Source organism: Typopeltis vanoorti, chromosome 4 (assembly GCF_054136105.1).
Source record: "Typopeltis vanoorti isolate ZY-2024b chromosome 4, IOZ_Tvanoo_1.0, whole genome shotgun sequence".
In the NCBI taxonomy this organism is placed as follows: Eukaryota; Metazoa; Arthropoda; class Arachnida; order Uropygi; family Thelyphonidae; genus Typopeltis; species Typopeltis vanoorti.
This window is the reverse complement of record NC_143552.1, coordinates 152,144,167-152,168,874: the sequence shown is the minus strand read 5'-3', so window position 1 is coordinate 152,168,874 and position 24,708 is coordinate 152,144,167. Positions and strand designations below refer to the sequence as shown.

The 24,708-nt window shown below is 37.7% G+C and overlaps 1 protein-coding gene across 1 annotated transcript in view; it reads right to left on the bottom strand.

Moving 5' to 3' along the window:
• Positions 1 to 5,579: 5,579 nt before the first annotated feature.
• The window catches only part of LOC150107761 (tetratricopeptide repeat protein 36 homolog), a 62,292-nt gene continuing 43,163 nt past the window's right edge, over positions 5,580 to 24,708 (bottom strand). Inside the window, exon 3 of the mRNA XM_090391519.1 lies at positions 5,580 to 5,990. Within this exon, the coding sequence (XP_090247645.1) occupies positions 5,728 to 5,990 (263 nt within the window). The 3' untranslated portion in view covers positions 5,580 to 5,727. The remainder of the gene's footprint in view (positions 5,991 to 24,708) is intronic.

Here is a 24,708-nt window from a genome sequence, read left to right as displayed (position 1 = left end):
CGAATTCCAGAGGTCAGAAAACTTACTCATTCGCCTCTGGACCTTTTTCAACATCTCTTCATCCTTCTGTAAACCAGGTGACCAAATCTGGGCACAGTAGTCCATGTGTGGCCTAATCAAAGCTTTATACAATGGAACAAGAATCTCCCTATTTCTATAAGTGAGTGTCCTCTGCATCATTCCCAGAAGTCTTTGTGCTATCTTCACAATTTTGACAATAAGTCCCCTAAATTTCAGATCCCTATCCATTATCATACCAAAGGTCTCTTATTTCCTCCACCTCTGACAGTATATCCTCACCAAGCATAAATTCCGTCCCATTTTTGTTTCCAAAATTTTAAAACCTTACATTTTCCAATATTGAACTTGCATCCCCATTCCCATGCCCAATCATGCAATATATTAAAGTCTTCTTGTAAGATGACAACATCTTCTCTGCTCTTCATGGTTCGTCCCAACTTTGCATAATCTTCAAATAACTGAATATCTCCATCCAAATCTTTGCCAATATCATTAATATACAAGTTAAACAGTAATGTCCCTAAAACAGACCCCTGAGGCACACCACTAGTTATTTTCCTTTTCTTGGATATTGCTCCCCCATACACAACTTGCTGATACCTACCAGATAGCTAGTCTCCAATCCAATGCACTAATCTAATATTCAACCCCATCTGCTCTAGTTTGACTGTCAACTTATCATGAGGTAATCTATCAAAGCCTTTGTGAAATCCAAGTATATTACTGTGTATCCTTCTCCTCTGTCCAAGGAAGCAGTCACTTTATTGTAATAAGTAAGTAGATTACTAAAACATGACCTCCCTTTAGCAAATCCATGCTGTCGATCAAAGATTATACCATTGTTGTCACCCCAACTCTGGATCCTAGTTCTCACAACCACTCCAACAACTTAACCACAACACCTGACACACAGATAGGCCTATAATTTGATGCTTGAGTTCGATCACCTCCCTCATGAAGTGGCACAATCTTGCCCTCCTTCCACTGGAAGGAAGGCAAGAAATGGGGGATGTGAGTTCAATGTTGCAAAATGTAAGGCTTTAAAATTTGGAAAACAAAGATGGGATGCAGAATTTATGCTTGGTGAGGATATTATTATTATTATTATTATTATTATTATTATTATTATTATTACCCCAAGACCTTATGGAGTCAAAGACTCATCTGAGAGTTCCTTTTATCACACACACATCTCATCATACCATGTCTCAAACACACTCAAACTCCTTGCAGACACCACACTCTCAGGCAAGGCATGCCAATCATTCACAACTCTGCACGAAAAAAAACCTGCCTCTCACTCTCCTACTTACACCCTCTTTATACAGTTTCCAGGGATGACCTATGGTTCTCCCATGATCTCCCACTATTATCTGTAGAACTTCTCCACCATTGATCTTATAACAACCCTTTACCAACTTGTAGGTCTCTATCATATCTCCCCTCTTCCTCCTCTCCACCAGACTCTGCAAATTACATCTTCTCAATCTTTGCTCATACCTACACGACACTGACGTGTAGACGTAGGGAGATTCTTGTTTTATTGTATAAGGCTTTGATTAGGCCACACATGGACTATTGTGCCTGCCCAGATTTGTTCACCTGGTTTTCAGAAGGACAAAGAGATGTTGGAGAGGGTCCCAAACGCTACTGACTAAGGTAGTTTCTGACCTCTGGAATCAAGTATGAGGAAAGATTGAGAAGATGTAATTTGCAGAGTCTGGTGGACAGGAGGAAGAGGGGGAGATATGATAGAGACCTACAAGTTGGTAAGGGGTTGTTATAGGATCAATGCTGGAGAGGTTCTGAAGAAAATAGTGGGAGATCAGGGGAGAACCAGCGGTCATCCCTGGAAACTGTATAAAGAGGGTGTGAGTAGGGAAGTGAGAGGCAGGTTTTTTTTCATGTAGAGTTGTAAATGATTGGAATGCCTTGCCTGAGAGTTTGAGTGTGTTTAAGACATGGCATGATGAGCTGTGTGTGTGTGTGATAAAAGGACCTCCCAGATGAGTCTTTGACTCCATGAGGTCTTGGGGTGGTAATAATAATAATAATAATAATAATTTTTTTTTTTTTTTTTTTTTTTTTTTTTTTTTTTACACAATTATAATAATCGTCTTTAGTGACATTCCAGCTTGTAATTTTTACAAAATTCAGCACTGAGTGTTGCATATGTGGTACATTTTCTACATTGCATTTCAATTAAAATTTTGATAATAATACTTTTTTGCACATATATTTACAACACGTGTTCTTCTAATATTAACAATGGAGATTACACGGAATTTTTGAATAATAATAATAATAATAAATAATAATAATAATAATAATAATATTTTTTTTTTTTTTAAGATAATTTTTTTTTTTACATTGCATACATTTGTTACAGTTATTATATACATTACATACATTTGTTACAATTATTTTATACATTACATTCATTTGTTTACATATGATACATTACTTTAAATTTGTTTACATGTGATATTTATATTACGTACATTGGTTTACATATAATACATACATTGGTTTTCTTGTGATAAGTACATTACATGCATTTCATTACATATGATACATCTTGGATGAGAACTAATTTTTTTTTTCCTTTCATCCTCGAAGCTTAAATGTAAGCTTATCTGAGGATGACACCAGTTGGTTATTATGTATTTTTTTTTTTTTTTGCTGTGTTAGGATGCTACGGAATCTATGATTGAGAAATTCGTGCGCGCGCACTCACACGCACATGCACGCACACACAATAAATTGGAATGTACTGATGCGTCGCTGAACTGGAAGCCTGAGCGAATATATTGTATTTCATTAAGTTTGTATGGTATTTTGGGTGCGTGTTTCTTGTTTGTAGTATGTCCTTAGAGCTCTTTTCAGGCTATTGTAGTTTGTAAGGTTTCTGTATTCAAAAGGTAATTTGTTTATCATGTCTGGGATGTAGAAGTTTCGCGTGGCCTTTCCGTAGTGATTATTGTATTTATATGTATATAATAATAATAATAATAATAATAATAATAATAATAAAAAGGAAAAAAGTAAATTTTTTTCCTGGAGAGTGGTAGGAGCATAAACTCCATAAACTCATCCACCATCCCATGAGGATGGTGGATAAGTTTATGGAGTAGTATGATAGACTGTGTATTGATTAATGTTGACTTTCAGAGAATTTGTTTCAGAAATTTGAGATAATCAAAAGTGAAGCAATATGGGCAATGGGACAGGTGCCAAAAAGAAAAACTCCTGGAACTGATAGATAGAGTACCAGTTGGAATAATTAAGAACAGCTGGGATGAAGTAGTGAATAAATTTACTGAATTATTTCAGCAGATCTAGAAGAAAATATATGAGCCTAAGAGATAGGAAAGCATGAGTATCCATCTTAAGTCAAAAAAAAAAAAAAAGTCAAATTCCAGAGATTCTGCGAAATACAGAACCATTGCTTTAATTTGATATGCAAGTACAATTATGTTGAAAGCGATCTTGAAAAAAAAAAAAAAAAAGCTAGAACCATGTGTAAATAGAGAAATGAGAGAGAACTTACAGATTTTAGAAGAGGTAGAAGAACTAAAGACCCAGATGGCAAGCAAACATGAGATGGAATTTGGAAAGAACAAGAAAATTTCAAAAGAAAGTAATCATTTGTATTATTGATTATTAGAAAGCTTTTGACTGTGTTGATCATAACAGACTACAGAATATTATGATAGGAATGGGAATATCTTAGATTTAATTCTCTTAATTCAGAGACAACTAAGAAGCATCAATAAAAACAGTATTTGTAGAAATTAATAGTGTTCGAGTGGAAAAGGAGGTGTGGTAAGGTTGTATATCATCTGCCTATCTTTTTAATATCTATAGCAAATACATTTAAAAAAAAAAAAATTTAAGATATGCAGATGATAGGAAGTAAAGAATGCCTGGAGTGGATGATTCTCTTAGCTAAGAGAGAAAGCAAAAAAGTTGGGCTTAATTTAAACATCATCAGAACAAAAGTAATGGCTTCTGGTAATTTCGATGAATTTTGATCGAGGGAGGTAAAATAGAGGTTTTTGACAGTTATGACGTACTGGGGTTCAGAATAAAAAATGATGGCCAAAGTGAAGATGAAATTAACAGAAGGATAACTGGGGAGGGGAGAAAATGAAAAAACTACACTAAACTTGACAAAAATTATGAAAGATAGAGATGTTGGTAAGGCCATGAAAGTTAGAATTGTTCAAAGCAAAGGCATTTCTGGGTGATATACTGTATATGGAAGTGAAAGCTGGATCATTAGGAATAAAAACAGAAAACAAATTCATAGTTCTGAATTATGGATATGGAGGAAACGATTAAGAATTCCATGAACTGAACTGTAAGAATGACTAATAAGTAGGTTTTAGAAATATAAACACAGAATGCTCCATCACAAATTTTAAAACTGCTGAAACAAAGAGAAAAGAGACACCAAGTAAGATGAAGAGCTCATCTTCAAAAGATCAGCAAGATTCAGGCACACGTAACAACAATAATAATTACAAAGAAAACGAGTACAGAGGTATTCGGAGGTGTTGACAACCATGGGCGGCTGTCAACCAGTGGCTGAGTCAAGATCAGCGCATGCTGGCCTTAATAGCAAAATCGACATGCAAAGGAGGAGCGCCTGACTTTCAAACATGTTTGAACTTGTCGCAGAACACTTATTCACTTTCCACAGAACATCAGTGTTCCTCGGAACATAGTTTGGGAAACCCTGCTCTATATAAAGCATTGATCAGACCACATATGGACTATTGTTCTCAGATTTGGATACCTAGTTTCATTGTGATGTGGAAGCACTAGAGAGGGTCCAAAGACAAATAACCGAAGTGATATCAGAACTCTGGAGTGTTTGCTATGAAATGTGTTTGAGAGAATGTGGATTACAGAGGTTGGTGGATAGAAGGAAAAAGAGGAGATATGATAGAGGCCTTCAAGTTAGTTAAGGGATTCTATTAGATTAATGCAGAAAAAATTATAAAAAGAGAGGATGTTAAGATGGGAAGAACAAGAGGCCATCCCTGGAAGTTATATAAAGATATGGTGAAGAAGGGCATAAGGAGTAGATTTTTTATGTGGAGAATTGTTAGTAAGTGGAATGCATTGCCTGAGTGCATTGTGAGTGCAGGTAGTGTAAATAACTTCAAAGCTCATTATGATAGACTTGTTGCTGTTTGAGTGGTCCTCCCCACGATGAGTCTGTTGACTCCATGGGGGTTACTAAATAATAATAATAATAATGTGCATATATCATACTATGTTATGATGTATACTATTTTATTGATCTCATACAGAGATGTCATGGTTTTTATCTTCCTGTTGTTTGGGTGTCTTATTCCCCAAACCTAAAACAGGATAAATGGAAAGAGAACAATTAAGAAACATTATATACTGGCTTCATGGCTTTCGTCGCTTTGTACATTTTTATAGTTGGTAAAAATGAACTGATAACTGTATTTTCATCATTTAAGATATAATTAATATAATAAGCATATTAATCTGATGTCTGTTTAAATAAACAAGCCAATAAACATGTATAAACATTTAATAATTAACATTTTATGAGCGTAATTAAAACACAGAAAGAAAGTAAATATTTGATATTTTTAATAAAGTTCAGAAAGAGTTATATTTTTATGGTTTACATATACAAATATCATTGTCATTTTCCCTTCAAGTTTATTGCATGTTTTCACCTTTTTGTAATTTTGAGATAACTTCTCCAAGCATCTGATTGCATAGTGCAGCATAAGGATTCATCTGTACAACTTGGGCTTTAGCAAATTCACTCCCTAACTGAGCAGCTTTTTTGAAATCTTCAACTGCATTGTTTTTATTTCCATTTAAATAATATATCAATGCCCTCTGACAATATGCTTGACATCCTGCTTTTCCTTTTCCCTGGCTAAGGTTTATAGCATTGTTTAAATCTTGCATAGCATCTTTAGATAGAGTGAGTGAGTGAAAGAGAGGAAAAGAAAAATGAAAAAGAAAAAAAAATGTAAGCATTTCATCTTTAATTTTATTCAGATGAATAAATATCTAACTCATTTTTAATAATAAACCAACTCTTTCCCCCACATATACACATATATTATTATTATTATTATTATTATTATTATTATTATTATTATTATTATTATCCATTAATTATATTAATTATGTAATATACACATATATTATTATTATATCATTATTAGATCAAATCACACATCACTACACTTCCATGGAATCTAAAGACTCATCATTCATGTCCTCATTCACAATGCTCATCAGACTGCCATAAACTCATTTATTATTTCTATCCTCTCCACAGACTTAGATATACTCTCTACAATGCTTCCATTCACTCACCACTCTCCATCAAAATTCTGGTTTTTCACATTTCTTTGCTTAAATTTTCTTTATATCTTCCATATAGTGCAATTCATAAAGTGCTTTAACAACAAATTGTACCAAAACAATGTTTATTAAAACAACTAATTAACTGAGATTTTATTTATTATCATTACATATCACAAAAAAGAATGTCAACAGGATTTATTGTTATTATTATTATTCATATCAGACTTCCATAGAGTGAAAAAGATCATCAAACAGTGCCTTAAATCCATTCACAGTTACTGCACTCACCATACTTTCAAGCAATTCATTCCACTCATCAACTACTCTCCATGTAAAGAACCTGCTCCTCACCCCTTTCTCACACCCACCTTATACAGCTTCCAGGGATGGCTGCTTGTTCTACCCTTGTCTTTCCACTTTATGAGAAATATCTTCCACATTAATCTGGTTACAACCCCTCATCAACTTGTATGTATCAATCATATCCCCTTCTCCTTCTTCTATTCACAATGCTCTGCAAGTTACAATCCCTCAATCTCTCTCTCCTCATATCTGTCATTCCATAGACCTGACATCGACTTAATAAACCTCTGGACCTCTCCAAAACATCTTTTGAAAAGCAGGCAACTAAATTTGTGCACTGTAGCCCATGGCCTTATAACTTCTGCATGTCCAAGTCCTCCTCACCATTTCTGTAATCCATTGTAATGTTCTTGCACTTTTAACATTGTGACCCCTAAACTTCAAGTTTCTACTCACCATCACTTCCAGATCTCTCATCTCTTCCACTTCCTTTAAAATTTTCCCATTAATTGTATACTCTGCATCCCAACCTTGCCTACCAGATTTCAAAACCTTGCACTTTGTGAAGTAAACTAATAATTAAACTAATTATTAGTTTGCCTACTCGCATAGTCTAACCAGATTCTCCTGCAAGGCCATAATATCCGTTCTGCTACTCATAGTTCTTCCCAACTTTGCATCATCAGCAAACAGCTGCAGCTAATTCACTTACTGTAACAAACAGCACCTTCCTTCCTTCTTATTCTTTCTAAGACTGAAGTTTTATTTCTGTCAAGATATCATCCTCATTCAACCATGTTTCACTTATTATAACAATTTCTGGGTCTTAATGACTGAAGCAATTCTTCTCCTTATTTCTGGTACCCTCTCATTTGTAAATAAACACAGAAATTCATTTTTAGGTCTACAGCTAGTCTACCTATATCACTTATAAGCTGCAATTTCTGTACAATAGTCCATGCCTAATCACCTTTATCACTACTTACCCCATATATCCTCAGGCTTAACTACTCCTCTTACATCCTAAGCCATTCCATTCCATTACTGACTGCATCCATACACAAAATCAGTACTCTGCTTTCAATATTATTATTATTATTATTATTATTATTATTATTATCCAGGCCTCCATGAAGTCAAAAGACTCATCGTGGGAGGTCATTTTTAGGAAACAAAGTTTATCATACCACTCCTTGAACCCATTGACCGTTCCTGCTCCAACCACTCTCTCAGGAATGGTTCAACCATTCCTGCTCTAACCACTCTCTGCATTCCACAGTTCAACCACCTCCCATGCAAAGAAACCACTCCTCACCCTCTTGCTCACAGCCTCTTTTCGTAACTTTCAGGGATGGCCCCTTGTCATCACTCCTTCCCACTGTTCGACCAAGCAAAAGAACTCCCCAATGTTTACCCTGTAACTGCCTCTCAACAGTTTAAAAGTCTCAATCATATCACCTCTCTTTCTATCCACCAAACTCTGCAGCCCACATTCCCTCAGTCGATCCTCATAACTGACATTGTACAGTCCTGAAACCATCTTTGTTATCCACCTCTGTACCCTTTCCACAGTTAATTTATCCCCTTCAAATCCTGGGGACCAAACCTGAGAACAATAGTCTAAGTGTAGTCTGATCAGGGTCTTATACAAAGGAATGATAACTCTTTTATCTCTGCAGGTCAGCGTCCTTCTCAGTATTGCAGCAAACCTCTGGATTACCTTCACCACCTTTGCAATATGCTCCCTGAATTTCAGTTTTCTACCAATCCCAGATCTCTTGTCTCCCCTACTTCCTCCACTATAGCTCCTCCAATCGAGTATGCATCCTCCCATCGATGGTTCCCAAACTTCAAGACTTTACATTTTGCTGTATTAAACCGACATCCCCATTCATTTGCCCATCTATCTAGCTTATTCAAATCCTCTTCCAGGGCTGCCACATCTGTACTATTACTGATAACCCTTCTCGGCTTCACATCATCCGCAAACAACTGAATATTCCCTTGCAATCCATTGACAATGTCATTGATATAAAGGCTGAACAATACAGGTCCCAGTACTGAGCCCTGTGGAACACCACTTTTAACCTTTGCCTCCTTGATATTGCCCCACCATACACAACTCTCTGATACCTATCAGACAGCCAATCCTGAATCCAGTTGACTAACCCTATATCTAAACCCATGTGCTGCAACTTAAATATCACCTTATCATGTGGCACCCTGTCAAACGCCTTTGCAAAATCTAAAAAAATGGCAGTATATATCCTTTCCCTCATGAACTGCTCTTGTCACTTTATTATAAAAGGCAATCATATTACTAAAGCAAGAGCGCCCCTTAACAAATCCATGTTGATTCTCACAAATAACATTACCCTCTTCTGCCCATTGTTGTTTATAGTCCTTCATTAATTTCTTCAAACAACTACCTTAACAATTACTGATGACACACAAACTGGCCTATAATTAGACACTTCCAGTCTGCTACCACCTTTGTGCAGCGGCACTATCTTTCATTCCTTCCATTCCTTGGGTACCTTTCCCACAGCCAGACTTTTATTGAAGAACTAGGTCAACGGAGCTGTCAATTTTTTAGCACCTTCTCTCAAAACCCGTGGTGAAATACCATCCTGTCCCACAGCTTTACTGGTATCCATTGTACTCAGTATTTGGAACTTCTTTGAGGATGTTTAATAACTCATAAACGTTCAAGAATGTTTACATCACAATGTTAAAGGCATGTTTAAGGATGTTTAATATAGTATCCCCACCCCCAACCCAGCAAATCAGCCACAACAGAAATTTAATTTGGTGGTAGAATAATTGAAGGCTTGAGTGAGTGAAGGTGTAGCATGGCAGTGTACCAAGTTGACACATTAATTTATTCAACAGATGGGTAATTGAAGGTTCAATTGTTTGAAGGTCAGACAGATAATTGAGAGATTGCTATATATTTTAATACACCAGCTAGGATGTTTAACACCCTCTGTGCATCCTAATTGCTGAGATTTTATTATCATTACATATCACAATTATAATACTACCATGTTTTAAGACTGATGGCATTTTTGAGTAATAACATTACCAGAAGTAAGAATAAATAGCGCCTCCGTAGGCAACTGGAAGAATGACGGTATGTTGTTCCCTTCGATTAGAAAAGGCCTAAGTTCAATTCTCGTCATGATGGGAGGAATCTTTATATGGACTTTTTCGATCGAAGGTGAGTTATCCGATCTCATATGGAGGTAGCAGAGAAAGTCTCATATGGAAAGTCGGATTTTTCATCCCGCATACAGACAAATCGGCCGTTCAGAACACATGCAATTTACAGACAAAAAAATACTCGCTGTGGTGGTAGTGGTTGTGGGCAGAAGATGGCGTTGATGTAGGTGATTGGTAGTAGAGGTTCTGTGTAGTAGTGGAGACGGAGAGTTGTATAGTAGGTGTCCTCCCACGATGAGTATTCGGACTCCTTGGAGGTGTCACGAATAATAATAATAATAATAATAAAATACTAAACAGATTTAGAGTGAAGGATATACTGTTTGCATGTTTCATACATTCTGACAACTGTCTTGCAGTGTTTGATTTTGTCAGAATTGTAACTTTTGTTTTCTCTACCATCTTTCATGGAGTAATGTAGATATGAAATATTATTATTATTATTATTATCCTAACACTCCATAAAGTCAAAGACTCATCTAGGAGGTCCTTTTGTCATACACAGAAATCATCATACTGTGCCTTAAACATGCTCAAATTCTCTGCAGACACCACCCTCTCATGCAAGGCATTCCAATCATTCACAACTCTGCATGCAAAAAACCTGATTCTCACTCCCCTGCTCACACCCTCCTTATACAGCTTCCAGGAATGAGTTCTAGTTCTCCCTTAATTTCCCACTGTTTTCTGTAAAACCTCTTTTCTATAACAACTCCTTACTAACTTGTAGGTCTCTATCATATCACCCCTTTTCTCCTATCCACTAGACTCTGTAAATTGCAATTTCTCAACCTTTCCTCATATTTGACATTCCAGAGATCAGAAACTACCTCACTCAGTTGCCTCTGGACTCTTTCCAACATATCTTCATCTTTTTGAAAACCAGCTGACAAATCTGTGCATGTGCAGCCTAATCAGAGCCTTATACAATGGAACAAGAATCTCCTTACTTCGAGGAAAGATTGAGAAGATGCAACTTGCAGAGTCTGGTGGACAGGAGGAAGAGGGGGGGGGGGAGATATGATAGAGACCGACAAGTTGGTAAGGGGTTGTTATAGGATCAATGCTGGAGAGGTTCTACAGCAAATAGTGGGAGATCAGGGGAGAACTAGAGGTCATCCCTGGAAACTGTATAAAGCGGTGTGAGTAGGGGAGTGAGAAGCAGGTTTTTTTCATGCAGAATTGTGAATGCCTTGCCTGGTAGTGTGATGTCTGCAGAGAGTTTGAGTGTATTTAAAGCATGGTATGACGAGCTGTGTGTATGATAAAAGGACCTCCCAGATGAGTCTTTGACTCCATGGGGTCTTGGGTAATAATAATAATAATAATAATAAAGTCAGTGTCCTCTGCATCATTCCCAGAATTCATTCTGTTGTCCTCACAACTGTGGCAATGTGTCCCTAAATTTCAGATCCTTATCTGCTATCACTCCAAGATCTCTTATGTCCTCCACCTCCAACAATATATCCCCAGCAAGCATAAGTTCTACATCCCATTTTTGTTTCACAAATTTTAAAACCTTACATTTTGCAACATTGAACTTTTATCCCTGTTCCTATGTCCATTCACTCAATCTATTCATGTCCCCTTGTAAGGCTACAACATCTTCTCTACTCTTCATAGTGTTCCCAACTTTGCATCATCTGCAAACAACTGAATATCCCCATCAATATCTTTGCTAATATCATTCACATATACGCTAAACAGCAAAGGCCCTAAAACAGACCTCTGAGGCAAACCACTAGTGACTTTCCTTTTCTTGGATATTGCTCTCCCATACACAATTTACTGATACCTATCAGATAGCCAGTCTCTGATCCAATGCACTAATTTAATATCCAACTTCATCTGCTCTAGTTTGACTATCAACTTATCATGCGGCAATCTATTAAAAACCTTTGCAAAATCTAAGTATATTACTGTGTATACCTCTCCTCTGTACAATGAAGATGTCACTTTATTGTAATAAGTAAGAGGTTACCAAAGCCTTACCTCCTTTTAGCAAATCTATGCTGTCCATCAAAGATAATACCATTGTTGTCAACCACCCACTTCTGGATCCTAGTTCTCACCAACATCTTCAAAAACTTAACCACAACACCTGACACACAGATAGGCCTATAATTTGATGCCTGAGTTCTATCACCTCCCTTACGAAGTGGCACAATCTTGCCCTCCATTCACTCCTTTGGAACTCGACCCAATCCAGACACATATTGAAAAATATGTCAAGGCACATGTCAACTCCCTGGCACATTCCTTCAGAAAATGTGGTGATATATTATCAAGTCCCAAAACCTCACTAACATCAAGTTTGCTCAATTCCCCCATACACCTCTTGCTCACTTACAGTCAGTCTCTCCTTCCCATCATCAACTGCTCTCAATCTTTCCATGATGTCACATTCACAAGAATTAAAGACCTTTATGGACTGTTCATTACATATCTTCACTTTTTCTTCCACAGCAGTTGTTCTTATACCATTTTCTCCACTCAATGTCATCTTTCCATAATCATTCTTTTTTTTACTGGCTACATATTGAAAGAACTCCCTTGGATTATTTTTGGCTTCATTAGCTAACTGCTGCTCATACTTCACTTTCCCTATTCTTACCAACCAAGTCATCTTCATGCCTGTTCTTTGTAATGGAATGATTATTATGGAATTGATTATTACCACTTCTCTTATGCTGCCTCCATAATATCTTTTTTTTTTCTCTGTATCGCATACTTAATCTCTTCATTCATCCATTTCACACCTACTTTATTTAACCTTTTCCATATCTTCCTCAAGTCATTTCTTTTTTCTACTTACTCATTCCAGAAGAACCTCCTTGAAATCCAACTGTTTTCACTACCTTCCAGGCAATCCCATTCCCTTCTTGTTTACACATACACATTCACACCCTCTTTGAGCATTGAGGGCCATTATTTTTCAGCTTGTATATTAATGATAGTGGGATGGATTTAATTGGTGATATGCAACTGTTTGCAGATGATGGAAAATTGGACAGAACCATACAGAGTCAAGTAGATGTTATGGCCTTAGAGGAGGACTTGAATAGATTATATGAATGGGTAGGTAAGTGGAACTATCAGTTCAATGTTGCAAAGTGTGAGATTTTGAAATTTGGTAAGCAATGATAGGATGGAAAGTATACACTTGGTGAGAAACTGTAAAGGAGTTAGAGGAGATAAGAGATCTGTAAGTGATGGTGGTTAAGGACTTGAAATTCAGGTGCCACATTGCACAATTTGCAAAGTCATCACATTGGATAATGGCAATGGTGTAGAGGACCTTTACTATGCACAGATTTGGTCACTGGGTTTTCATGGTGATGAGGATGTGTTAGAAAAGTTCCAGAGAAGATTTACAAAGGTGGTATCTAGTCTTTGGAATGTGGAGTATGAAGACAGATTGTAAGAATGTAATTTTCAAAGACTTGTGAATAGAATGAGGGGGGGGGGTACGATTGAAACATATAAGTTGGTCAGAGGTTGTTACCAGGTTAACACGGAAGAAAGTTTTCATAGAACGAGAGACGAATGGTAGAACAAGAAACCATCCCTGGAAACTGTATAAGGTGGGTGTGAGTAAAGGAGTGAAGATAAGGTTCTTTGAATGGAGAGTGGTTGGTGAATGGAATGCATTGGCTGAGTGTGTGTGTGTGTGTGTTGTAAACGTAGACATATTGAATTAATTTAAGGCACAGGTGGATGAGTTTTGTGTATGTGATTGTATGTATCTCCCATGATGAGTCTCTGACCTCATGGAGTTCACATGTCAATAATGTTATTGTTTACACTCATAATTAAATTTAATGGAATAAATACTGCACAGAGAAATAAATAAACAACAGGTTTTATAACTAAGATGAAAAGCCAAACGGCTATTTTTCTGGTGAAGTTAATTAAATTAAGGGGATAAAAATCCCTTATTATTTTACAGCCAGTATGCGAAACTCTAAGATCAAAAACTACGATCTAAGAGTTTTATGCCGAAGAACTATCGGTGAATCCAAGTGTAAGTGACCACCTGGTAGTACAACACCAAGCAATTCGAAGCAAAGGTGGAGCAAGCTCCCTCACTATCCTTGATATTTTCTCATAATGTAAAAACATACAGCTCCTAGGAGATGTAATACTGTTTTACATTATGAGGAGAGGTCACCATCCAGACCGGTTTCAATCTTTTTTTGAGGTCTCATCAGTGAGTCATCTCCTAGGAGCTGTGTGTTTTTACATTATGAGAAAATATCAAGGATAGTGAGGGAACTTGCTCCACCTTTGCTTCGAGTTGCTTGGTGTTGTACTATCAGGTGGTCACTTACACTTGGATTCACCGATAGTTCTTCGGCATGAAACTCTTAGATCGTAGTTTTCGATCTTAGAATTTTGCATACTGGCTGTAAAATAATAAGGGATTTTTATCCCCTTACTTTAATTAACTTCACCAGAAAAATAGCTGTTTGGCTTTTCATCTTAGTTATAATATAATATAATATAATATATTATTATTATTATTATTATTCAGGCCTCCATGGAGTCAAAAGACTCATCGTGGGAGGTCCTTCCTAAGAACATAAAGTCTGTCAAGACTCATCGAGGAGAGGTCCCCCCCCCTAAGAAACACAAAGTCTATCATACCACTTCTTAAACTCATTGACCGCTCTCACCACTCCATCAGGCAATGCATTCCACGGCTCAACCACCCGGACACACCTTTCTGGCATTCGTATAGTGAAGGTATGTAAGTTCTTTTCACTTAAACTTTGATATCACCCAGGTGTAGCTACTCACTGATGAGACCTCAAAAAAGGTTGAAATCGATCTGGGTAGTGACCTCTCCTCATAATGTAAAGCAGTATTACATCTCCTAGGAACTGTGTGTTTTTACATTATGAGAAAATATCAAGGATAGTGAGGGAGCTTGCTTCACCTTTGCTTAGAGTTGCTTGGTGGTGGTCACTTACGCTTGGATTCGCCAATAGTTCTTCGGCATGAAACTCTTAGATCGTAGTTTTCAATCTTAGAGTTTCGCATACTGGCTGTAAAATAATAAGGGATTTTTATCGCCTTAATTTAAACAACAGGTTTAATTATTCCAATATTTCATCTCTTTCATAGAGACATCATCAGGAATACAATATTAAAATTGTAATAACACACATCCAATATAAGTGGAAGAAATTAGATCATTTTCCTATGAGGGAGCTACTCTCTATGGATGCTATTTGCTGGCCTTAGTTGTTGGGTGGGAGGCCTATGAATTAAAGTTTCTCAGATCTTGGGAAATTTAAAACAACCAGATTTATTAGATTAGGCATGTTTTTTTTAATTTTTTTATTTATATATATATATATATATATATATATATATATATTTGCTGCTGATTCCAAAAAGAGTCTTTCAAGTTTGCAATAAAATATATTGTTGGTTGCTGCTATAGACCTGGGAGTCCAGAAGAAAATGTGAACGACAAGTGTCAGCAGATTAGCACAATGAGCAATTATCATGGGAGACTTCAATTATGGTAATTTTGTATAGTGACTAAGGGATAATTACCTGAAACAGCATGTGATGGAAGGAACCAGGGGTTTGAGCATGTTGGATCTAGTAATGGCATCAGAAGATCTATCTATCTGCTGACCTGGTTGGCCTAGTGGGTATCATATCTGCTCTCCAGCCAAAAGGCTGAAGGTTCAAATCCTGCCGTGGGCATGGATATTTGTGATTGTCTTTGAAATATACTAGTGGTAGTAGTGGGCAGTAGAAGGCATTGGTGTAGATGATGTAGTTGGTGAATTGAGTGGTGGAGATGGAGAGTTATAGAGTAGGTGCTCTCCCTTGATGAGTCTTTGGACCCTTGGAGGTGTCACATAACAATAATAATAATAATAATAATAATAATAATAATAATAATAATAATAATAGAACTGAAGTAGTAACTCTATCTCCAGTTGGGTAAAGTGACCATGCAGTCTTGTCATTGTGTGTAAGGGAGGGGGGGGGAGAGCTGCTCAACTCATCTCAGAAAAAATGGCTGACAATGCCTTATCATTTTCCATGCATTGTCAACATTTTTTCTGCTCAACCCAATGTATTGATAGTAGTTGACTACAGAGTTTCTCATAATCACACCTCTTATAGTTCCACATAGCGAAAGTTGGACGCCTGTTGGACCGAAAGTACGGAAACAAAGAAGGATGAAAAAGTGAGAAGAGGGGGTTGAGAGATAGAAAGTTAGAAAGATTGAATGATAGAGAGGATGTGTCGCGAGAGTCAGAAGTTGAATTGGATTGGATCAGGCAAGATATGAAATGGATGCGGAATGAAATTAAGAAAATTCAGGTAAAAACTATTAAAATAAATAATGATGGAATGAAAGAGTTAACGAAAGATGAGTGAGTGGCATTGTATGGCGACTCCATTATTAAAGGTATGCTGGAAGATAGAAAGCACAAGGTATGTTTTCCAGATGCTAAAATGAGTAGAGTAATTGAGGCATTGGATATGAGGCAGGAGCAAGCAAAAGAGTTAATAGTATTAATAGGTACGAATGATTTGAGAGAGGACAAAGAGTGTGTCAGAATGGATATCAGGAGGCTGCTTAGAAGGAGAAAAGAGAAGTGTGACAGGAAGGGTAGTTAGCATGTTGCCTAGGTATGACTGTGGTAAAATGAGGCAGAGAGCAAGGATTATGAATGATATGCTGGCTGAAATGTGTGAGGAGACAGGAGTACAGTTTATTAATGTGTGGAATGAGTTTGAGGGACGAAGTGAGCTGTATATGGGAGTGATCGACTGCATTTGAGTGGTTATGGTGTGAGTCGCTTGGAGAGCCTGCTGCTGGAAGGTAGAGAGGTGAATAGAGAGAATGAATCAGATCAAGAGGGGAGTAATGTGGAACAGCAGGAAAGTAAGATAGGAGAGATTGAAGAGGTGGATATGAATGGGGAAGTGAGTGGTATGAGTATAGAAAATGAGAGAATGTGTGTACAAGAGGAGCAGGTAAACGGGGAGGCTCAGGGTGGACAGAGGTACACAGCGTGAGAAAGGTGGATGCTCCAAGAGGAGATCAGAGCATCTGTAGGCAGGAAAGGAATGGAATGACCAGGGATCAAGAGGAAACAGTTGGAATTGAAAAGGGTTCTAAAATGAAGAAGCAGAAAGGGAAATGGTCCCAGTCGAGCATGGAGAGATCACACCGAGTGAGTGGTATCAGTGGAACTAGATGTAGATCCAGAAATGATCTGTTGTGTTTGTATACAAATGCTAGAAGTATAAGAAACAAGGCAGATGAAATGGTTGCACTAATTGCGTCTGTTCACCCAAAGATTGTCGGAATAAGTGAGACATGGTTGGAAGAGGATGACATCCTGACAGGAATAGAGATGGAATGGTACGATGTGTTTTGTGAGGATAGAAGGGGTAAAAAGGGAGGGGTGTGCTATTTATGATAGAGAAAGAGTTATGTCCATACAAAAGAAGCAGAAAGGGAAATGGTCCCAGTCGAGCATGGAGAGATCACACCGAGTGAGTGGTATCAGTGGAACTAGATGTAGATCCAGAAATGATCTGTTGTGTTTGTATACAAATGCTAGAATTATAAGAAACAAGGCAGATGAAATGGTTGCACTAATTGCATCTGTTCACCCAAAGATTGTCGGAATAAGTGAGACATGGTTGGAAGAGGATGACATCCTGACAGGAATAGAGATGGAATGGTACGATGTGTTTTGTGAGGATAGAAGGGGTAAAAAGGGAGGGGTGTGCTATTTATGATAGAGAAAGAGTTATGTCCATACAAAGTAGAGATGCAAGAGGGAAATAGTTCCAGTGGTTTTGAGGCAGTATGGTGAGAGATAGAAGTGAATGTAATCAAATACTTGGTTGGATGTTGTTATAGACCAGGTAATGTGGATGGTGATGATAATGAAATGTACAATCAAATTAGCCAAGTAAATAAGAAAAGGGTGATCATTATGGGTAATTTTAATTATGGCAATATAGACTGGAATGATGAGATAACAACTGGAAGTAAAGAAAATTAGTTTCTTGAGTTTTTTAGGGATAACTACCTCAGACAGTATGTAACAGAGGGCACACGAGGATTGAGGGTCTTGGATTTGGTCATCTCATCAGAGGATGTAATTGTAAATGAGGTGTCAAATCATTCACCAATTGGTGAGAGTTACCATGAGGTGATTACCTGGGTGGTTGCCAGCAGTGCAAGGACCTCTGTGAGAAAAGGGTATATGTGGAACTACAAGGAGGGGTGATTATGAAGAGCTCAGGAGACAGCTTGTGGGTGTAGCGTGGAATGAGGAGTTAGCTGGAAAAGAGATCAATGCAGCTTAGGGGATTTTCAAAAACTGTTTAGTAGATGCAATGTCTAAATGTATTCCAAGGGTGAGAAGGTTAAATAAGGTGGGTGTGAGATGGATGAATAAAGAGATTAAGCATGCGATGCAGAGAAAAAGGGCATTGTGGAGGCAGCATAAGAGAAGTGGAAATAACCAATTCCATGAGGTCTACAAAGACCAAGCAAGCAGGGTGACTTGGTTGGTGAGGGAAGCTAAAGAGAGGTATGAACAGTAGTTGGCTAATGAAGCCAAAAAGAATTGTAAGGAGTTATTTTGATATGTAGCCAGCAAAAGAAAGAATAAATAAAATTAAAGATCTTTCAATCTTGTGATTGTGACTGCATGGAGGATTTGAGAGCAGCTGATGATGGGGAGGAAAGACTGACTGTAGGTGAGCAAGAGGTGTATGGGGAGTTGAGTAAACTAGATGTTAATGAGGCTGTCGGATTTGATAAAATATCACCACATATTCTAAAAGAATGTGCCAGGGAGTTGACATATGCCTTGACATATTTTTTTAATATGAGTCTTGCAATCGGTCAAGTTCCTAAGGAGTGGAAGGAGGTCAAGATTGTGCAACTTCATAAAGGAGGTGATCGAACTCAAGCATCAAACTATAGGCCTATCTGTGTGTCAGGTGTTGTGGTTAAGTTGTTGGAGAAGCTTGTGAGAACTAGGATCCAGAGTTGGGTTGATAACAATGGTATTATCTTTGATGGACAGCATGGATTTGCTAAAAGGAGGTCATGTTTTAGTAATCTACTTACTTATTACAATAAAGTGACTGCTTCCTTGGACAGAGGAAAAGGATACACAGTAATATACTTGGATTTCGCAAAGGCTTTCAATAGAGTACCTCATGATAGGTTGACAGTCAAACTAGAGCAGATGGCGTTGATTATTAGATTGGTGCATTGGATTGGAGACTGGCTATCTGATAGGTATCAACAAGTTGTGTATGGGAGAGCGATATCCAGGAAAATGAAAGTCACTAGTGGAGTGCCTCAGGGGTCTGTTTTAGGTCCATTGCTGTTTAGCTTGTATATTAATGATATAGGTGAAGATTTGGATGGAGATATTCAGTTGTTTGCAGATGATGCAAAGTTGGGACGAACCATGAAGTGTAGTTAAGATGTTGTGGCCTTACAGGAAGACTTGAATAGATTGAGTGATTGGGCACGGAAATGGAGATGTGAGTTCAATGTTGCAAAATGTAACATTTTAAAATTTGGAAAACAAAGATGGGATGCAGAATTAATGCTTGGTGAGAATATATTGTTGGAGGTAGAGGAAATAAGAGATCTGGGGGTGATAGTGAATAAGGATCTAAAATTTAAGAGACACATCACCAAAATTGTGAAGACAACACAAAGGCTTCTGGGAATCATGCAGAGGACACTGACGTGTAGAAGTAGGGAGATTCTTGTTCCGTTGTACGAGGCTTTGATTAGGCCACACATGGACTATTGTGCCCAGATATGGTCACCGGGTTTTCAGAAGGATGAAGAGATGTTGGAAAGGGTCCAAAGGAGACTGACTAAGGTAGTTTCCGACCTCTGGAATGTTGAGTATGAGGAAAGTTTGAGAAGATGTAATTTGCAGAGTCTGGTGGAGAGGAGGAAGAGGGGAGATATGATAGAGACCTACAAGTTGGTAAAGGGTTGTTATAAGATCAATGGTGGAGAAGTTCTACAGATAATAGTAGGAGATCATGGGAGAACTATAGGTCATCCCTGGAAACTGTATAAAGAGGGTGTAAGTAGGAGAGTGAGAGGCAGGTTTTTTTTCGTGCAGAGTTGTGAATGATTGGCATGCCTTGCCTGAGAGTGTGGTGTCTGCAAAGAGTTTGAATGTGTTTAAAACACGGTATGATGAGCTGTGTGTGATAAAAGGACCTCCCAGATGAGTCTTTGACTCCATGAGGTCTTGGGGTGGTAATAATAATAATAATATACCTTCTGGACAATGACCTTTTCCTGTTTCACTACCTTCTAAACCAGTATCCCATGATCACTTTCACAAACAGGTAGCAGTGCTGATATCTTATTCGCAACTTGGAATTGGTGAGGATATCACCACCTTCCAAGTTGTGAATTCCAACAAATCCAACACCAATAAATCTCATGTTGCTTCCATCACATGCTGCTTAAGATTAGTGGCTTAAAGTGGTCAAAACTATGCTTAGACTTTAGAACAAAGTATGAGTTATTTTTTCTCTATTCACTTTTGTTGCTTTATAATATAAATGATGTTTAAAGGATTCAAATGAGCATCATGAAGAAATGAAATTTTTCTTCTGTTTTAAAACAATTGTTATACAGTATCTACTAAATAAATTTGTTAAATGAATTTAATGATGGAATTTTAAGATTTTAGCAAGTTTTCACTGTCTAGCTTCCATGTAGTGGCAAGTAGAGTATTCATCAAGATCTCTTTAAATTCTGCTTTTCCAGTCAAACATTCCTTATAGCAAAGTCATCTTCCTAGGAGAGTGCGGTGTTCATAACTCAAGGATACAGAATCAGAAGAGAAATAAAACAGCACCAATGGTTATGAGAGTATATGCTTTGCTGAGGTAGAAGTGGACAGAACAGAATATTTAGTGGGATGTTACTAAAGGCTGGGAAACAGAGTTGGTGAATGGGAAATGTTAGACAAATGAGTGAGGATAACAGTTTAATATAGTTCAGAGACAGTTTTTTGAACTTTGGGATCCATGGACAGATGCCTGCATACACTATACATGGAACTGTACTTCAGAAAGTGGAGAAAGTAAGGAATCACTGGATCTTGGTACATAGAGATGTGAGGTTTTGATACACTCAAGAAGGAAGATTGACTTGCAGGTATAAGTCGTGGTGATTCTACTGTACAGGGTCCTGATCAGACCTCTCTTCTACACTACTGTGTTCAGATATGGTTTGCTGGAAATAGAAGGGAGAGAAAAAACTTTACACAGTACAAAAGCAAGAAACACAGTAAAAAGGCAAGGTGAATAGAATCAAATACTTGGTGGGATGTTGTTATAGACCTGGTAATGTGGATGGTGGTGATAGTGAAATGTATAGTCAAATAAGCCAAGCAAATAAGAAAAGGGTGATCATTATGGGTGATTTTAATTATGGCAATATAGACTGGAATGAAGAGATAACAACTGGAAGTAAAGAAAATGAGTTTCTTGAGTTTTTGAGGGATAACTACCTCAGACAGTATGTAACAGAGGGCACAAGAGGATTAAGGGTCTTGGATTTGGTCATCTCATCGGAGGATGTAATTATCAATGAGGTATCAAATCATCCACCAATTGGTGAAAGTGACCATGAGGTGATTACTTGGGTGGTTGCCAGCAGTGCAAGGACCCCTGTGAAAAAAGGGTATATGTGGAACTACAAGGGGGTGATTATGAAGAGCTCAGGAGACAGCTTGCAGGTGTAGCATGGAATGAGGAGTTAGCTGGAAAAGAGATCAATGCAGCTTGGGGGATTTTCAAAAAATATTTAGTGGATGCAATGTCTAAATGTATACCACGGGTGAGAAGGTTAAATAAGTTAGGTGTGAGATGGATGAATAAAGAGATTAAGCATGCAATACAGAGAAAAAGGGCATTGTGGAGGCAGCATAAGAGAAGTGGAAGTAACCAATTTCATGAGTTCTACAAAGACCAGGCAAGGAGAGTGACTTGGTTGGTGAGAATAGCTAAAGAGAGGTATGAACAGCAGTTAGCTAATGAAGCTAAAAAGAATCCTAGGGAGTTCTTTCGATATGTAGCCAGCAAAAGAAAGAATGATTATGGAAGGATGACATTGATTGGAGGAAATGGTATAAAGACAGCTGTTGCAGAATGTGTGGTGGAGATACTTAATGAGCAGTTCATAAAGATCTTTCAATCTTGTGAATGTGACTTCATGGAGAGATTGAGAGCAGTTGATGATGGGGAGGAGAGACTGACTGTAAGTGAGCAAGAGGTGTTTGGGGAGTTGAGTAAACTAGATGTAAATAAGGCTGTGGGACTTGATAATATATCACCGCGTATTCTGAAGGAATGTGCCAGAGAGTTGACACCTGCCTTGACATATTTTTTTAATACGAGTCTTGCACTTGGTCAAGTCCCTAAAGAGTGGAAGGAGGGCAAGATTGTGCCACTTCATAAAGGTGGTGATCGAACTCAAGCATCAAACTATAGGCCTATCTGTGTGTCAGGTGTTGTGGTTAAGTTGTTGGAGAAGCTTGTGAGAACTAGGATCCAGAGTTGGGTTGACAACAATGGTATAATCTTTGATGGACAGCATGGATTTGCTAAAGGGAGGTCGTGTTTTAGTAATCTACTTACTTATTACAATAAAGTGACTGCTTCCTTGGACAGAGGAGAAGGATACACAGTAATATACTTGGATTTCACAAAAGCTTTTGATAGAGTACCTCATGATAAGTTGACAGTCAAACTAGAGCAGATGGGGTTGGATATTAGATTAGTGCATTGGATTGGAGACTGGCTATCTGATAGGTATCAACAAGTTGTGTATGGGGGTGCAATATCCAGGAAAAGGAAAGTCACTAGTGGAGTGCCTCAGGGATGTTTTAGGGCCATTACTATTTAACTTGTATATTAATGATATTAGCGAAGATTTGGATGGAGATATTCAGTTGTTTGCAGATGATGCAAAGTTGGGACGAACCATAAAGAGTAGTGAAGATGTTGTGGCCTTGCAAGAAGACTTGAATAAATTGAGTGATTGGGCAAGCAAATGGGGATGTGAGTTCAATGTTGCAAAATGTAAGGTTTTAAAATTTGGAAAACAAAGATGGGATGCAGAATTTATGCTTGGTGAGAATATATTGTTGGAAGTAGAGGAAATAAGAGATCTGGGAGTGATAGTGGATAAGGATCTAAAATTTAGGGGACACATCGCCAAAATTGTGAAGACAACACAAAGACTTCTGGGAATGATGAGGAGGACACTGACGTGTAGAAGTAGGGAGATTCTTGTTCCATTGTATAAGGCTTTGATTAGGCCACACATGGACTATTGTGCCCAGATTTGGTCACCTGGTTTTCAGAAGGATGAAGAGATGTTGGAAAGGGTCCAAAGGTGACTGACTAAGGTAGTTTCTGACCTCTGGAATGTCGAGTATGAGGAAAGATTGAAAAGATGTAATTTGCAGAGTCTAGGGGAGAGAAGGAAGAGGGGAGATATGATAGAGACCTACAAGTTGGTAAGGGGTTGTTATAGGATCAATGGTGGAGAAGTTCTACAGCGAATAGTGGGAGATCAGGGGAGAACCAGAGGTCATCCCTGGAAACTATATAAAGAGGGTGTGAGTAGGGGAGTGAGAGGCAGGTTTTTTTCGTGCAGAGTTGTGAATGATTGGAATGCCTTGCCTGAGAGTGTGGTGTCTGCAAGGAGTTTGAATGTGTTTAAGACCCGGTATGATGAGATGTGTGTGAGATAAAAGGACCTCCTAGATGAGTCTTTGACTCCATGAGGTCTTGTTTAATAATAATAATAATAATAATAATAATAAACAAAATATTATCAATACATCAGAACATTGGCTATGAGGATAAACTGAAAGGTGGTAAATGCAAAAACAGTAAAGCATAATAAACTGCTTCACCATTTATACACATACCACCCTCTCAAATATATTCCACTCATCTAATGCTCTTCCAAGCAGAAAATTTGCTTTTTATCCCTTGCTCAAGTTGGCCTTATTTGACTTCTAAAATGGCCTCATTATTTCCATGTCTCCCTCAGCTCTAAGAAAAATTTCTTGTGCATTAATCTAGTACAATCCTCCTTAATAACTTATATGTCACAATAATATCACTTCTCTTCTACTACGCTCTAATTTGCTCTGAACAAATATGCATACAGTAGTCCAGTTGTAACCTGATTAAGGGAATATAACAGTGGAACTCAAAATCTATAGCAAATCTCACACATACCATGAAAAGGTTTGGAAAAACCTGGCTGTTGTACTTCACATTTGATAGAATCTGACAGGAATTCTCAGCAAATTGCCATCTTATGGTCTGCCTTCTATCTTTTGTAATTTGGTTGCCAGTTTTCTCTTAGGTTGTTCACCATATGTACTGGAGGACTGTTCACTCTTCATTTTAATCTCCATTCCTCCAATCATATCTGTGTCTGTGTGTTAAGGCTTAAATGTTGGGAAAAACTCATGATAAAAGTTTAACAGAATGAACCTACACAACTAATAACATTTTTTCAAGAATATATGTTTATGAATACTGTCCCTTTCAAAAAATTGAAAGGGAAAAAATCATTCAACTCCTGGATGAATGGTCCTGGTAGATGGAATAGATGGTTGAATGACCAAGGCAAATAATATTGTAGAGCTTTTTAATGAATACTTTATTAGTGATTTATTCTGGCAAGATGAGTCTTATCCGAAATGGAAT